Source organism: Rhynchophorus ferrugineus, unplaced genomic scaffold, assembly GCF_030347505.1.
Source record: "Rhynchophorus ferrugineus isolate W39M unplaced genomic scaffold, kcgeb_rfMv2 rfM7, whole genome shotgun sequence".
NCBI lineage: Eukaryota > Metazoa > Arthropoda > Insecta > Coleoptera > Curculionidae > Rhynchophorus > Rhynchophorus ferrugineus.
The window spans coordinates 13,266,338-13,285,536 of NW_027472586.1; the positions used below are offsets into that span (position 1 = coordinate 13,266,338).

Sequence of the window (19,199 nt, forward strand, 5' to 3'; positions counted from 1 at the left end):
GCAATTTTCGCTGAGTGGCAATAATGGAACGATTATTTTCAATAAATATTGTCACACTTTCTGCTCGTTAATGATGTGGTATAGAAATGGTAGCGGGACTTTTGCTCCACCTTGTGTGTAAGCGAAGACAGTTTTTTTCATTATATAGTACATATTACTAAAAAAACCGGACAGCTACCAAACCCGCAGTGAAAGAATGGTCAGGTTTAATATCTCCTGATTCGGATGGACTGCTAATGACCATCTCAAGACGGTATTTCCGTTTGACGCGGCCGAGGTTCAAATGAAGATTGAATATGGGCCGGGATGAGCCCACGTCTCGTTTGGAAAGCTAATGTTGCCGTTTCGCTGAATACGAAAAACGATCGTTTTCCAGATCGGACACGAACGTTCGGTTTCTGCGTCGGCCGTGTCATTAATTTCAATTGACGGGATTAATTGATTTGTTCGATGATTATTATGAGGAAATCGGACCGAGCGTAATTGTTTTTTCGTGTTTTCAATTTTCAATTAATATGACCCTCGGGCGGGGGACACCTCAATAGAAAAAACGTGACGCGAATAATGAAAATAATACTGCCCAATAAAAAAATTAATGACAGTGAATGGTTTTTAATTTATTTATTACATTAATACTAAGCTTTGCCATCGGTCCTATCTTAGTTGCTGGTGTAATATTGTTTACTTGAGATCGACATGTGATGACCACAATATATTAAAAATGAAAATAGTAAATGTCTGTATATTAAAACATATTAAAATATATGAAAACTATCTCAAGAACTAACACTCATTAACCTTTTTTAAATGGAATTTAATTAAATCTAATTTCCTTTACATTACTAGTACTAGTACTGAACTTTATAACAAAGTATCGTAGGTATAATTATTTCCAGAAATGTAACAACTTCAGAGCATCAACATACAACATCAATTATTAATTTTCCAAAACTTGGGTCTATAAAGTAAATAATCAAAATAATTGATAGAAGGTTCAAAATATAAAATATCATACAGTCACATATATTAGTGTGTGTTAGTTACTTAAGTGCTGTTAGTAATTCATAATTTCTTTGATTTGTCCGATGAATTCCATTTATGCAAATTATGTAGTAAGTTTCATTTTAAATCCTGCATATTTTCATTGGATCATTTATGTATTCATATGGTCCTTATCTTTTAATATTTCTCACCTAAAACATATATTAATAAACAAGAAATACACGAGGCTGATTAAAACAATAATTTCTTTACATACATTCTAAAATTAAATTGCTTATTTCACCTTAATTTAATTAAATTGCTTATTGAATTTTTTTCACCCTTCGATTTCGTCCTTGTAGCTCGTTTTAGTTTGTCTTCTAGACTTACATTTATCTATTGCTTCCTACTTTGCCTTATGATCCGCGTGGGAACTAACAAGTCACCAACAAATGAGGAATTAAAATTGTATGAATCTATTTTATAACTGTCAATATTCTGTGCAATATTTGTTATTCATTTTAGCTCCTATGTGGTTGGTTTTCATGCAGCTGTATGAAATACAACTTAAATAGCTTCGGTAAAAGACATTCGTCACTCAGTTTTTCTTTACTCAATTTTATATTCAATCAATTATATTATGCAATTATATAATTACTGTATTATCCCGTACGTATCTCATCAGATACCGAGTAAATAGATATTTATACCCTATTCAAAACAGTAGTGACACACGTGACCTGCCAAAACGTCGCAATGTTGCCGCGGCAACCCTGAGTTTTAGTACATATTGGCTCTGATATATAACAAAATTCTAATCTAAATAAAATAATCAAACAAAAATGTTATGTATTATAAATTATTTTAACATTATAATACATCTCATGCATATATTATCGAAGAACTTAAACTACAATTAATTATACAGTCACAATAATTTATAGGTTAGAGTTGTTTTATTATATATACATTGAACTTTTTTCTACACTAGTATAGATAGAGTTCTAGGCGCTTTTTTATGTAATGGTATCCCCCGAAGGCCTAATCCACCTAATTAACAATTGTATATCTGAGTAATGTATTTTACTTTCATTAGAGAGCATATTTATGTTTTGCGCTTAGTTCTTGTTTCCTTCGATGCAATGTTTCCTTGTAAAGTCATTATAATATTATTATATTTTTCCTTAGTTTGTCCTGTTACCTGTATACATCTTTCTTGAAAAAACTATATTAAAATATATTTTAACCAAATATTCATGTATATTCTGAACTATAACACACATGTTCATATAGCTTTCACACTCTATAAAACAATTTCCTACAACTAAAGTATATTAATTGTATACTGACCTTTAGTTGTTTCCTCTTGCATCACCCTGTCTTGGTAATTGGCAGCATTGAATCATAAACCAACATTCATAAAGTTTTATTCAATCACTGTCACTTTCAGAAACACTTATCAAGTTAATAACTGAACTGTTTATTTTCAATCTGTTAAAAACTTGCTCAAGATTATACCATTTGCCAATTCCTTCTTCAATGTGTCTGATCGAGCTCACACAAACCGAAGACGTTATTTCCTACAATGCCTCTTTTTATAAATTCAGACAGTTCTGGTTTGAATATCCTCCTCGACCTGAATATCTATTGTAATAATTCTTTGCAATACTTCATATCAATACAATTGGATTAAAAATGCAGTGATAGGTGAGAAGACGTAAAACTCTGTGGCCATAACATTCAGTAATTTGATCTACCATGTATCTTTTCTCAGGCTCATTTCTAAAAAAGTAAGTTACATAAAATGAAATTAAATATTTCATTTATATTTACCGAGTAAGAATTTGAAATAGTTTGTTAAATTATGTTTCGATTGAAAAAAACTTCTTACTGTTTTCATACATATCGTATATTTGATTTCTGAAACATCAAGCTGTGTCCATACTAATATTCAGTGCAGCTGCAACGCGCAAAAATTCGGCTCTAATATATTTTAAATTTAGTAACAAAGTTGCTCATCAATGTTTCTGTTCAAATGGCTATAAGTGTCCAAATATAAATGACATATATTCCGCTATTTACAATCTAAACCACATAGCAACGGTTTGCTAGTTTGTAACAGACCTCGTAAATTATTTTTCTGAGAATTATAGACGCGTCCTTAGATTATCAGAAACTGACAATAATTTATAATAATTAATTAGAAACATACGAATCATAAATAACTTTGAGGATGTACAAGTGACTCAGATCTTAGAAATTTAGTCGCACATTATTACACACCATTCGGTTGTAGATATAGAAGTTCGAAGTTGATCGATTGTAGAAAGTGTAAATATAGTTTTCGAAAAATAAAGGAAACAACGCGAAAATAAGTATTTCTAAAATAACGGTTAGAATCATATTGATTAGGACAAATCAATCAAAACAGTATTAACACAATTAATAACATGTAATTAAAAATTTTATTTTTAAAATCTTTTGGGGAATAAAAATAGACGCTTTTATGTGTCAGTATAATTTCTTTCAACCTCAATATAAGTAATTCTTTTTTTCCATTTTAACCATTACCTATTTTTCCTACAATTTTTCCATTTTAAAGATTGTACTAATTCAGTGGTTTTTTTGAAGGCGTTTTGCGACACTTTTTAATATAGATTTTTTTAAAGGATATATTAGGTGCTTGCATGTGTTTTTATCAGCGATATTTACTGGTGAAATGCGAAGTATTATTTGCATCAATACTGTTTAATTCAATGGTTTTAATATTTCCTATGAGAATACGGTGGATGAATGGATATTTGCCAACATTTTCACTGATTTGTGATACGGTGTATTGTCTTGGTGAAGCAGCACTTCCTTTTTCTTCAAATGCAGCCGTTTTTCGGCGATTTCGTCCTTCAAACGGTCTAATAATACTATGTAATAGTCGCTGTTGATGGTTCTTCCTTTTTCAAGGTAGTCAATGAAAATTATTCCATGCGCATCCCAAAATACAGACGCCACAACCTTGCTAGCCGACTGTTCCGTTTTCCTATGCTTTGGAGCGGGTTGATCGTGTGCAGTCCACTCGGATGACTGTGGATTGGACTTCGGAGTGAAATGATGGAGCCATGTTTCATCCATTGTCACATATCGATGCAAAAACTCGGGTTTATTACGCTTGATTATCTTCAAACACTGCTCCGAATCATCAACTCTTCGTCGTTTTTGGTCAAAAGTGAGCTCGCGCTAATATTCATGAACGATATGACGTACACATTCAGTTGATATCTTTCTGTGTCTGCTATTGCACAGATCTGAAAGGAATGCTCGTACAAATCGTAGTACAAATATGGTATCGAAAAGTTGGAGGGTCGCTATAATCAGTGTGTTATCCTTGAAGGGAATTATGTTGAATAAAAAAAAAATTGCCAAAAATGTGTTTTATTATGGTAGGCTGGTGATTTTTCTATTGACCTGTTATATAGTTATACAAAATCGCTTAGACAAATATTCCGATATGAGGTTATAAATCAGACAAATCTATATTACTGAACGAATCTTATCTACACAGCTAATGAGATACATTTAAGTTTATAAATATTAAAGACGAATCGATCTATTTTGACGAACACTACATGTTTATCTTTTTGCAGAGATGCAATCATAACCTGCATTGTAAATACGTTGACTTCCGTTTTGGCTGGAGTTGTGACTTTCTCAATCCTGGGGCACTTGGCTCATGAACAGAACACCACCGTCGAGAGCGTAGTCAACAGCGGCCCCGGCCTGGTGTTCCTCACGTATCCAGAAGTCACGGCCAAGTTACCGGCCGCTCCATTCTGGGCTGCGATCTTTTTCATCATGCTCTTGGTGAGTTTCTTGGTTATCCTGTAAAGAATTAATAGAAAATATCTTTTTTTTTAAATTTTTACCAGATTTTGGGTATTGACAGTGCGTTCTGTTTGGTGGAGTCTTTTATTACTGGATTCGTGGATAACTGGTCGTCATATTTAAGGCCGCACCGTGTCACCTTCACCACCACCGTGTGCTTAGTGATGTTCGTTCTTGGAATACCCATGGTGATGCAGGTAATCCCACAGCTTTATAACCATTGTTACAGTGTTAAAATGTTCCTTTTCCTCTTCTAGGGTGGCATGTACCTTTTCCAGCTCATGGACTATTACTCGGCCAGCGGTATGTCACTGTTATGGGTGTGCTTCTTCCAAACCGTGGCGATTTCTTGGCTGTTTGGTGTAGATAAGCTATCGGACTGCATTGAACAGATGATGGGAAAGAGACCAAATGTGTACTGGAGGGTTTGTTGGAAATATTTCGCCCCTGTCATCATAGTCGTAAGTATATGAGAATTATATTTCGATCTGAATTTAAGTTTAAATTATTGTAATGTGTATTTAGTCTTTAGTGAATTTATTAATAACTTATATTTAGTTAATTGATTAATAATTTTATAATATATAATAATTTTAGAAACTACCCTTACATTTTTCTGAATCTAGTCGCCAATTTTCTTGTTTATTCTTGTATGTAAGATTACGATAAAACCTCCATGATTCAACTTCATGGTTTGATTCAGCTTTCACTTATAGAAATAGCTATAGTTGTTCCATGTTGTAGGTATATTGTATAGTAATATTACTGTTGAGTAGTCTAATTAGTCTCTTGTTTTCCTCTTACTTTACGTTCAGGCATCCATGATATCTCTGACTAATGCCAAAGGTACTGTATTTATATTAGACATTTAATATGGAGATTTCGAGAAATAAGATCATGTAATTCTTTATGTAAATCTTATACTGGACGAAGGAAATTTGAGAGATAATGAAAAATAAATATAGGAAGTAGAAGTCAATAGAAATATGGTCAAAAGAAGAAAGAAGATGTCTCAAAATCAATTTAAGAGAAACATAAATAAAATTCTAAGAAAATAGGGACAGAGAAACTAGAAATAATATTGTGAATACAAGAAAGTTTAGTAATAATTATAGATAATAATGTCCAGTTAGTAAGTGTACAGGTGGGAAAGGAAATTAATTAAAGGAAATTGAGGAAAGAAGATGAAGGAAAGGACATTAAATAGTAATAAAAAAAGTGCTCACAGTCTTTTCACAACAGTAAGAAAAGAAATCCCACCGACAGAATAAGCGAGATAAAAGACACAGTAAACAAAGACTGAACCCAATAAGCCAACAAGCCAGGCGAACAAGTAATTGATAGAAGTAAGATATAATAGAGAAGAAAATACGAAATAAGAAGAAAATAAGAGAAGAAAGAATAATTAATTGAGGTCGAATGTAAGAGCGATGTTGATATGAACGAGAAAGATTCTTAATTTCTTTAGTTAATTTAGAAAGCTTTCTTGGAATCCATTATTATCAGCATCATCATCAGGATTGGGTATAGTCAGCTTTCTGGGAGAGTTTTTACTCCTCAACCAATACGCTATTGTTGTTGCCGTAAGATTTCGAACTTTCTTCACCAAATCTCGTTATTGTTCACAATCAACCGCAACTATACTGGCTGCGGACAATATTAGGCCTCTATTTTTAGATTGCTTTCGGTTCAAGTTTTGGAACTGCTCGTTGCGTTTTCCATTTAAAAGGTTGATTTTGCTACAGAAGTCTCTGAGAATTTTGTTAAACATTGTTGCCTGGACAGACATGTCCAAATCGTTGCAAATAAATTGCCTGTAAGTATCTTTACAAGTTATACTAATTCTTCGTAGACTGTTAAGCCATTAGTCAAAGTCATAACTAAAACAGCAAGTGTTAGAATCTTCATAGAAGTTAATTATTGTCTCACTTCTACATTTTTTTCATTACTCTCATTATTGGTGTACATTCAAATCATATATATTATATTATTCCGTCCCTGTGTGTGTCTCTGAACTGCTCCTGAAACGGTTGGACTGATTTTGATGGAATTTTTTATGTCTGTTGATGATGATTTTAGTATGGTTTATATTCAAAATCGAACGTTGTAAGGTGCTGCAGTAGTCTTCTAGGATTTCTCAAAATCTCTTAAACATATTTCGATTATAAGAACATAATACAACAAAATCACTAATTGGATGTTATAGTGATCATCAGTGTTTGCATCAATGTTCGTGCAGGATAACGGCTGTTGGGCCGCCGCTGGTTATTTCATTAAAATTCCTACCAGAAATGTTACGGCACAACATTTTATGCTTGTCTTTTTACTGCGAAAAGAAGTTAAATTTTATTTTTGAATAACCGTCATTCATACATTTCATCGTCATTACATATCACCAGATAATACTTGAATTGGTTTTATGATCATTAAATTTGTTTTTGTGAAACTGAAAGAATCTTTGCTCTTAAACTTTTTTTAAATAATGTATTTTCCTAATACAATATTTTTAAAATTATACCCTTTTTTCTTTGTTTTTCCTTTCAGGTCCGATTAGATACAATTTTCTTTTGTATATTGTTTCGTCTAGAATTTTACTTTCTATTAAATATTTATTATGTTTGTTTCGAATGTGTATAAAGCACAATAACAGCATACTTGGGTTAATCATTTCGTTTCAAACAGCTTTGTTCACAAAAGTTTTCATATAAAAACCCTTAGGCGGACGAATTTAGAAATTATACATGTATTTCGGTCCACGCTGAGTTTTTGTTGAATTGTTTGTTAAGTAGTTTGGTTGTTGTTTTAATTACGGATGTTAGGGTATTATTATTAGAATTCTAGTGCAATAGCGAAGGTCGAATCCTGTGTCTTGCTGTTAGTTGTTGTTATTTTATTTGCATTAGTGGTCGTCTTACAGAGATTTGACCGTAATTTTGTCAAGATTATTTTGTTTCCTTTGTTTAATAAGATTTTCCTACGAATAATACAAGTATACACTGTTTTGGACCCGAGCGACCAAAGACTATTTATAAGGGGTCTGAAACCAAATCAGAAGCACATTTTCTGAAATTGGTTTTAGTTTTCGAAATATTTAATAAATTAATTATTTCAGCATTTTCAACCATTAACGGTCATTTATTGAGTTTAAAGGTACCAATTAGAAATGAACAGAGGTTGAACTCATTATTTTATGGTGCTTGCGATCTATTTCATTCATTAATGTCCAACAGAAAGCGCTCATCATGCAGGCAAAATTTCCTGAATTCAGATTGTCTCCCAACCATTATATATATAATTCAATTAATATTTCGAAATTAAGTACAATTAATTTATTTCTCAACTTTTCCTGACACCACAAACTTTCCATTAATACTAATTGGATTTGAACTTCTTCAAAAATTGTATGTCGCAGCATTCTTTAGTTTGTATTGCTTGAGCAATCGGAATGGATGTTTTTTTTTTACTTCTAATATGGAGAACTTTACTTAGAACCATCTACAAACAAACGCCATTCATTTCTATTATATGGTGTATTCACCACATCAAGTAAATCTTTGGTATCATTGCAGAATCACATTTAATTTTTTTTTGAAGTACGGTAAAATCGTGTGATTTCCATTTTTGTATATAGTGGCTTGTGTTTTAGGGTCAAGATGTTTCCATTCTTGAAACCGTAACTAAGCAATTCTGCTTTTTGTCACTTGCGTGTCAGTTCACCTTGCGAAATTAAATGTTTTTATAGAGTATATACAATATTTGTCTAAGGGCACTAACATGTGGTACACCCGCAACCGCATACACAATATGAATATTTGTTACCGTATTTTATTCTGGAATGTCAATTGAAAGATAGGATTTGAGGATTTGGCTCATCTGTCTGTTTCAGTTTTAAAAATGCGGCTAACCAAATGTCCTTCTCTTCAAAAGCCTTATCAATTATATCCGTAATACTAAATCCAAACTGGTGAGCTTTTTTCGATAATTATCAATCAATAATCAAACTTTGACATGTTGATGACATATTATCGCTATGAAGGCATTACTAAAACAATTTTTATAGAAAAAGGCGCGTAAAATGTGAAAGCGTCCTTTAATTTCACATCATCATACATAAAAAAATTATTTTGAAAATCGGTCCATAAGTGCCGGAGAAATCGGCGAACATACATTAAGAAAAAACAGTCGAACATCGCGCATCCCGATTATTTTAAAATATACAGCTCAAAATACAACATGAAATGAAATTGATTCCAACAATGAAAATTTTAAATACTATTTAGTTTAAATTAATAGTTTTTATTAAGTAAATAACTAAACTAACAATTGATAAAATATTTAGTGGATGAAGCGTCTTATTACCAGATATTCTATTGCATCAATTGATAAATGCCTTTGAGCTTATCTCATTTTAAAATACTTATCAATTTATTTATTATATTGATTATGTGTTCCATAAATTCAAATTATGGGATTAGTTTCTTTGAACTTTATCCATTATTTCGTCCATATAATCCAAGAATTACGCCATAAAAATAATCAGTAAATCAGTCCTTTTTGCGGAAGGAATAATTTATTTAATTATATTCTTAAGTGAAGTTGAACTGCTTTTTCTCAATGTAACTTTTTGTATTATTTTTCGTGTTTGAATGAAATCCTGATTATTATTAAAATATATAGTTCAAAATACAACATGAAATGAAATTGATTCCAACAATGAAGACTTTAAATATTATTTAGTTTAAAATAATAGTTTTTATTAAGTAAATAACTAAACTAACAATTGATAAGATATTTAGTGGATGAAGGGTGTTATTACTAGATATTCTATTGCATCAATTGATAAATGCCTTTGAGCTTATCTCATTTTAAAATACTTGTCAATTTATTTATTATACTGATTATGTGTTCCATAAATTCAGATTATGCGATTAGTTTCTTTGAACTTTATCCATTATTTCGTCCATATAATCCAAGAATTACGCCATAAAAATAATCAGTAAATCAGTCCTTTTTGCGGAAGGAATAATTTATTTAATTATATTCTTAAGTGAAGTCGAACTTTGCTTTTTAATGTATTCAATTAAAGTTGAATTAAGGATAAAATAGACAGCTTGTAACAGAAACTAACACAGACAATATCGTGGCATTTAATTGACTCTCTCATTCATATCTCTGACTGGATTACTGCGGATTAATATGTCGACATCCTCAGAGATGAAGTGTTTATTATGATTAGCATATTGCAGTGACCCACTAACATATTCCAAAGTAATAATATATAGTCAAAAATGTTCAGTTTTGTTTCCATAACATATCTGAACCATTTTAGGAAGTTTCAGATGAATCTATGAATCTATCCCAGGACTTGCAACTGTTTTAAAAGAAAACGATGGCCAGGGATTCATATTATTTTCTCCTTTCCCTGTAGTCGGAAATTTTCAGTTTTGACAAGGAATAAATTGAATAAATTATAGACCTGACTTGTCACCTTGTGATTATTTTTTGTTTGCGCCAATCAAATCATTTGGAGGTAACTCGCCCTCAAACTTTTTATGAAAGGAATATTAAAGTCTCCAAATCGGTGGAAAAGTTGTGTAGAGCACGGAGACGGTGCCTACATTGAAAAATGTTAAATGTTTAGTTTGTGTATATCATTGATCAATACATTTATTTTACAAAATTACCTTTTGTATTTGATCCTCCCTCGTATTACCAAAACTTTACTATAATCATTGTTTTATTTAAAATTTCGACTACAAACAATCACCAATTCTACTGACTATAATTAATTATTTACTCTTGTTACAGATTATCTTTGTGGGCCACGTCATTGAATACGAAACGCTCAGTTACGGAAACTACAAGTACCCTCTCTGGGCCAATATCGTCGGCATGTGCATTAGTTTTTCGTCGATGATCTGGATTCCTCTTTACGCCTTGTACTACGTCTTAACCGAACCAAATTCGATCATACAGGTATGTAGTATATTATATGCAGTATTAAGCAAAATTTGATTCACTCCAGATAATTTCTGACGGTATATATCTGAAATTCGAATATATGGTTGGGAACAAAGGGGAATATTTTATCCTAACTTTATTAACATAAGGAAAATGCATATATAAATATTATTTTATTACTTTAATATTACTTTCCATATCTGTATATTCAGTGGTTATTTTTTAATCAATTTGCAATGAGTATTGAAATCAATCACTTCGTTTTTTGCATACAAGGTGTCTCTAAAAGTTAAAATCGTTTTCCTTACCTTCGTGGATGTAATCAATCTGAGGGGGATTGGGTTGGTAGATTCTCTCCTGCGAATTTAGCGTTTTCCGAAAACAGTCGACGCATTGTGCATGAATTTTTCTTATTTATTATTAATCTCTTAGAACTTTAACAATATGACCTTGGGCAATAAGTATTAATATGATTTCCGTTATACGGTATAACTCTACTGACATGTAGAAGATCGTTAGAGTAGGTGATCTGCTGTAAGAACTTATGATCAAAATCTTATTCTAGATACTATTCTAACTTATTTTAAACTCTATCTTAACTTATTCCAAAGATTTATTCTAGAAACTGTTTTCTAGAAACTGTACTTGTTGTTGTTTGTTGTACTTGCTGTGTTCGACGACGTTGTTCATGTTAAGAAGAGCCGCTGTGGTGGCTCTTGTATCATCATTATTTTATATTTCTAGGAAATACTTATTCAATGGTGAACCATCTCTTTATAAAAAACGTACACCTGAAAAGTCCCAGAGTTTAACGTTAAATTGACGATGTGACATTGAGTTGAAATTTTGGTGCACACTGCTTTATAAGAACGAAGAGAATTTTTATTCGCGATATTTAGAACTAATTAAACACCGAAGAAAAATAAATTTAATTGACAATAATGTTAGCTTATAATTAAAATCCAATTGCATTCGACACTTATTTATGTTTCTAAATAAATCACATCATGGTTCGATTATTCCAACTATTGGCATATGGTCTATCCAAAGTAGCAGTGAACTCACGTCATCTCAATTTATGAGGTCAAAACGGTGCAATGTTGCCGTATTATTGAATGTTGATATCTTAGTTAAATAAAATAATGAAACAAGAATATTATAAAATTTAATTTATTTTAACAATAAAGCATATTTAGTGCATACAACATCGAAAAACTTAAACTAGAGTTAACTAAACAGCCTCAATAGTTTATAGTTATGGTATCTCCTGGAGGCTTAATCCATATAATTAATATTCATTTTATTTTGTTTTAATCGAAAACATATTTATCTTTTTATGTTTAGTTCTTGTTCCCTTCGTTGCTGTGTTTTCTTGTTCAATCATTCTGATATTACTGTATTTCCCCTTAGTTTCTTCAGTTACTACCTATGTATATTTTTCTTGATAAAATTAAGCCAGTTAGTATTTATTCCCTCATCGTACATTTTAACCAAATGCTAATATATATTTTGAACAATTACATGCTACAATTACATACTATGCACATATATTTTTAACACCCTACAGTGTGATTTTCTAAAGTTATCCTATAGTAATTATATACTCACCTTTAGTTGTATCCACTCTTATCAACATGTCTTGGTATTGTCAGCATTGAATCATAATATGCAGAAAGTTTCCTTCACTCACTGCCGAATTATAAGCCACTATTCAAGTCAATAGCTAAGCTGTTAATTACCAATCTAACAGTAGTTCATAATGCCACCATTTATCAATATCTTCTTCTGTGCGTCTGATAAAGTTCATCCAAACCGAAGGGTCTTATTGTAGAAAGTTCTTGCCACATATACAAATAGTTCCTCCATGTATATCTTTCTCGTCCTGCATATTTACTGTAGTAATTCTTGGCCACATCCCATAACAATTCTGTTTGATTGAATATGCAGTGATAGGGAGGAAAACGCTACACTCTGTGACCATATTATTCAGACATCTGATCCACTATTACTAAAAAGTGACTAAGAATGCAAAATACCTAAAACACAGTTAAATATTTCATTTGCATTTACTAAGTGATAATTTGAAGTACCTCATTTTTTAGCATGCTATTGTGGGATCCAATTGTTCAGTCCCTGTTTCTAGCATGAAGGCCTATTATTAAAAAAGTAAATTATATAACACAATTAAACATTTCATTTATATTTACCAAGTACCATTTTGGTAATACTTCTCCCTTTAACATGGTATCTCCAAAACTTAATTTATTTTTTGCGAGCCATTCCTTAATTACAATATATCTGCAATGAAATATTAAAAAATATTATGATTTACAAAACCAAATCAAATATTATTCTAACTTTTTTTTATACTGCTTTTTATTAACGTTTTGCCAATGGTTTCATTTTGAATGTTTGTATACAAGTGATGACTTATATCCCTCAAAGAGCATATCCTTAAGTTTCCTATGGATAATATACATGCTGACAGTTATCTGTGAAATAATTTTATTAAATTATTTTTATATTAAAAAACTACTCACCGTTTTTATACATCTCGTAAATTTTATCCTGAATACTAACCATACTAATATTCAGTGCAACTGCAACTCAACAAAAATATTTCCAATAAAAACCACATCAGCCTCATAATTAATAGTATCAATACTTACCTCTCTAACCTATTTTACTGGTAAAAACAGGCCCTCAATACCTCGGTCCTGTCCAAAGTCAGAGATCATTATTTTCAATCAGGATAATCAAAAATATTAAGCAACAATTTGAAATTTGTCAAGAAAACCAAAGCGCTAAAGCAACGTTTGCCTGTTTATAACCTCTTGTCACTAATGTTTTGAGGAATTCCAACGACTTGAGGACAAACCAACGACTTTTTCAGGCTGATTCGGTTAAATATTAGGACTTATCAGACCGCATTATATACTAGGGTGTTTCAAATATGACCGAGACTAATACTCTGACATGTTTATTTACTATTGAAAAAATTTACAAAAATGTACAGTTTTTGTATGTATTTCCGCTCAGTAGTTACGCATTTTGTTCATCTTTCCGGAAGTTTTTTGATGTCGAAAATCCGTTATCGAAGAATTCCTTGGGCAGCTCGGACAGCCATGTACGATTCTTCTACCTCGTCGTCGGTGTTGATTTTTTGACCTCCGAGGGCTTCTTTCAGTAGTACAAACATATGATAATCGCAGGGTTATAAATCCTGACTGTTAGGGGGGTGTTCCAGTACCTCCCATTCCCGTTATTTTGTGATATTGAAGGTGTTCGTGGATGATAGATTCTACACTACCAATACCGATGCCTAGTTCAGCCGAAATGTCTCGAAAATTCATCCTACGCTTCTCCAAAATGAGTTGCTTTACGCCGCGAATATTGTCCGGTGTGATGCTTGTTCGTGGTCGACGATCATGCGGTTCATTCTCGACGGTTTCGCGGCCATCCTTGAACGATTTAGCCCCTTTTAAAGTCGGTAGCCCTATTCAGGCACTCACTACCGAACTAATTTCGCAAACGCAGAAAAAAATTTGGTCTTTTTAACGTCTTACCACACTAAAAAACGAATGACAATACGTTACGCTATGGCGCCCGGCACTTGACGTTCATTCTTGGTCGTAGCACTCGTGTGAAACATGCGCTACCGACGAAAACTATGCCACTCTGTTTGTAATGGACCCAACTGTCACATACTCAAGCCACGACCTTTAAAACATACATACGCGCCATTTACAGTGTTTGCTTCCATCATATTTGAACCACCCTTTTATCTTTTTAAGTGGATTAAAATGAGAAGAAAAATATCGTCTGGTATTAAAACCAATTTACAGACTGCAATAGACAATACGTAAAGTATCTTGATGATGTAAGTTCACTGCTACTTTGGATATACTATATATCATAACAGAGATTATATGAGTTTTGTAAAATTATGTATTTTGTAAAATGTTGTTATTTTTGATTACTAATCGTTATTGTTTTTTTTTTCAGAATATTAGGAATGGTTTAACGCCACTGATCAAGCAGAGAAAAATATCCATGTGTGACAAAACAACTGGACAAGTAATAACCCAAAGTAGCGTCGGACTGATTACGCCGGCGCCATCATTTATTCAAAATGACAAGCCCACTGTATAGTTACAGTATCTTTGTCCTATTCAGGACAGTATTTTTAATTTAATATAATTACAAAGCATTAGTTCCTCTTCTGTATCAGTCTACATTGTGAGGTTAGAGAATATTATGATATGTTTCTTCCTGCATTGCATTCCAGATCAGCTTCACATCTGATAAGATGTCTGAATGTTGGACGGGCTTTGTACCATTTCTGAGCAACTTGATCTTTTACAACAGGTCGTTTGGATGACTGTTAGCGTTGATTTATCAGACTTGGAGCTGAGACTAATGGAAATAACATGACAAAATTGTTTTATCATAGTAATGTTAGTAGATAAGAGATCTGCAGTATTATTTATAATAATGGTTTATTTATGTATAAATTATTGTTATTCTGATTTTTAGATAATAAAACGCGTTTAAATAATTAAATAATAATAAATATTAAATTAATAAATTATTAAGTTTCATTCAGATTACTATTTTTCCTAGTCTAATGTTTAAATAAGAGAATCTTCCTATATATATATATATATATATATATATATATATATATATATATATATATATATATATATATATATATACATATACATATATATGGGAAGAATAGTAGGAAGATCACTGGAGCGCACTAGAGCACTCAAGGACCAATGAAGTTTTAGAAACATGTGGTCCAACATAGTTACAGAACTTGAATAAAGCAAATTGACGTTATAATCGTATTTTTAACTGCGGATTCTTAACCACGGTCCTCGGCATTAAACCTACCGTCTGGCGAGTGCCAACTTAGAAATCATCCCAGAAGACATCCGGTCTTACGCAGCCTGGTTACTGGCGTGACTAGGATCATTTCCATTGTCGGATTTTGCACTCTTGCCTAGGACAATCACAAATATTAAACAATCACAAACATACATTTACGATCATGCCCCAGCAGGATTCGAACCCGTGACTATAGCAATAGTAGGTGGACTGTCCTGCCGCCTTTACCACTGCGCCAACCAAGCTAGCATAGATATATTTATATCAGGAAATCAGACGACCTAATTACTTAAACAAGTTAAGCTAAGCCGTATATTCCGCAATATGGTGGCAGATATGATTCAATAAAGTGACGAACACGTTACGGTTTGAGAGATCACATCATGACTATTGCATGATTTTATGATTATTTCATAAAAGATAGTAATTATTCGGTGATATTCTATGCTGATGTATTTATAAAAAGACACGAAGAGCAAATCTCAGACATAACGGAATGTCCTTACTAAGCATAATATAAATATAATATTTTCTTGGAATGAAAATAAACGAGATAGAAGAGGAATTAAAAATTCATCAAAAACGCATAACTGCTGCTCTGAGGAACTACTCGAGGAATTCAATATGGAAGAAAGCAACATGATAGCAACACCGATGGAAGATGTTTGGATACGCGAATGGAAAGTTGATAAAATAATACTTGAAAACCCAAAAGGTACCAAAAGACCATAGACCAATGTAAGGCGATACTGGGCTTGAAGGAGTAAGTAATGCCGACTGGGGTGGTGACCATCTAGAAAATGTTTTAGTGTATTGATACCATTTCATAAAGTTAAGCCAGTGGCATGGAATAAATTCATTCGAAGGCAAATACACACATGTAGGTTTAGAAACCCAAAAACAAACTAAATAATTGACCTTAAAAGTTCTTTGTAGGCTATTTCTATGATTGTTCAAAGTATTTAAGAGTGTTTAAAAAATGCTAATTATATGAAAAAATTAATTCAATTATGCATTACGTTTGTTTATCAGATAATTGTGCAGGTTTATTCAATTAAATCTTAATGATTTAATTAATATTAAATTCTCACCATGTAGAAATAGAATGGTTCTAAGTTCAAATAAATCTGTATGTAGGATGTAATAGTTTTGTTCTCGCAATTTAAATGTATTTTGGTAATGATCTTTGGTTATAATGTTAATTAGATAGTTCTAAGATATATTTAAATTGAGATTAGGTTTTAAATATATGATTCATGTCGGTACAAGATCCAATTCCTAGTATGTAGAAAATAAGAAGTACAACAAGTAGAGAGCTTCATGCAACTCAGCAATCATGGTCCACATGGGTTGACATCATGGATTCAGCAACTTTGCCAGCAGTTAACATTCTAAAACCTTAATTTCAACCTGATGAACCAACGGTCGAAGAATTGCGATCGGCAATAAAATCAATGTGTGTGGTAAGATAGCTGTAGTCGACTAAGTGATAACAGAAAGGATGAAGTCTAGACGAAATATTGCTTCCATGGCTTCACATTTTGCTTACACAAATTTGGCGATTGGAGAGAGTACCGTCAGTATTGAAGAAATTGATAATTGTTCATATACTGAAAAATGGAGATTTGGGTCTGTTATGGTTGGTTGGAAGAGGATAATGTTGAGGATAGAAATACGAGTTTTGTAAGAGGAAAATAATCAAGTGGCTGAATCAAAAGACAATATAAATAATTGGACACAAGCTTGGAAAATAAGAATTAATAAAAGTAAATCTGTACATGTGCAGTTCACGTATAAACACACGTACGAGCAGCAATAACATTAAATAATACTATCATTCCATATAGCAACAACGGTAAATATCTCGGAATGAATCTCGATGCAAAACTTCGCTGGAAGGAACATATAAAGAAGAAAAGAAAAGAACTGGAATTGAAATATAGGGAAATGTACTGGCTAACTGAAAGAAAATCACAATTATCTGTACATAATAATTTGCTATTATATAAGCAAATACTGAAATCTATATTGACATCATGGATTCAGTAACTTCGCCAGCAGTTTTATGTTCCAAAACCTTAATTTCAACCTGATGAACCAACGGTCGAAGAATTGCGAACGGCAATAAAATCAATGTCTGTGGTAAGATAGCTGTAGTCGACTAAGTGATGATAGAAAGGATGAAGTCTAGTGAGGAAATATTGCTTCCATGGCTTCACATTTTGCTTACACAAATTTGGCGATTGGAGAGAGTACCGTCAGTATTGAAGAAATTGATAATTGTTCCTATACTGAAAAATGGAGATATCTATCTTTTTTCATGTTTGTTTCTAAAAAATTTAAGTTATATAAAACAAAAACATTTAATTTATATTCAACGAGTGACAAAAGAAACTCTATCTATTCTACGAAGGAAACTGTAACCCTTTTCCATCAACTTCTATTTGCACTCTTTATTAGTGTTTTTCCAAGAGTAGCCGAGTGGTTCATTTTGAAAAAGCCATGTCTCCTCTAGATAGATAAGTTGAAATAAGTTAAAATAATAACAATATCTTAAATTTCCATTAGAACTCTTCGTCGGCATACACTTAAACTTACACGCTAAAATATACTTCCAATAAAACTGAATCAATTGAATAGGCTTTGGCATTTTTAAATAGAATTATCACAAATTTTAAGTCACAGTTTACCGGTTTATAACCCCTAATTATTATCTTTAGAGATTTGAATAATTTTGCAGATATATGACAATGGTGTCGACCAGCACCTACACAAATCTAATTTTATATACCGATTCGGTTACATGTTCGGACATATCAGACGTCATTCTATCTCGATTGAATTAGAGTAAAGCTAGTATATATATATATATATATATATATATATATATATATATATATATATATATATATATATATATATATATATATATATATTAGATTTTTAATTGTATTTAGATGAAAGAAAACAAACGGAAACGTTAGAAAAACATCGCAGAGACCAATTCCATCGCTAAATATTATCGTTTGGGAAACAAAACAGCATCGGGACAAAAAAACCTTTGTTTTATAGGGATTTTGTGTTTACTATACAGGGGGAAGGGACGGGGAAAACAAAACATCAAACAAAGTCGCAGAACTCGGTCCGAAAACGTGGCCGTTGGAAACAAAAGATGTCTTCACAGCGATCGCTCTTTTTTCCCTTATTTTTCTGTTTGAGGACTCGACAAACAAACTGTTGATCTTGACGTGTTTTATTGGTGGATGAAATTCGTTCCCATTACAAATATAAGGACTTTATTGTTATTTATTATGCTTTAAGTGATTGTAATGCAGAGTTAGTCTTTATTTAATTGATCTTTAGAATTTTTCCATTTTTAGTTGCCTTTGTGATTCATTAAGAGATCATATGCTTTGTTTCAACCGTTCAAAAGTAGGTAATAGAGCGTCTTTAGTCCATACACGTCAAGCTTTTACACCTGCTTT

At 32.0% G+C, this 19,199-nt stretch overlaps 1 protein-coding gene across 4 annotated transcripts in view; it reads left to right on the top strand.

Moving 5' to 3' along the window:
* Positions 1–15,406, top strand: part of LOC143199932 (sodium- and chloride-dependent GABA transporter 1) — a 71,219-nt gene extending 55,813 nt beyond the window's left edge. For all 4 annotated transcript variants that reach the window (XM_076410090.1, XM_076410091.1, XM_076410089.1 and 1 more), the window contains 5 exons: positions 4,620–4,836; positions 4,902–5,054; positions 5,115–5,318; positions 10,666–10,833; positions 14,824–15,406. In XM_076410090.1, the coding sequence (XP_076266205.1) occupies positions 4,620–4,836; positions 4,902–5,054; positions 5,115–5,318; positions 10,666–10,833; positions 14,824–14,970 (889 nt within the window). In that variant the 3' untranslated portion in view covers positions 14,971–15,406. The remainder of the gene's footprint in view (positions 1–4,619; positions 4,837–4,901; positions 5,055–5,114; positions 5,319–10,665; positions 10,834–14,823) is intronic.
* The last annotated feature ends 3,793 nt before the right edge of the window (positions 15,407–19,199 follow it).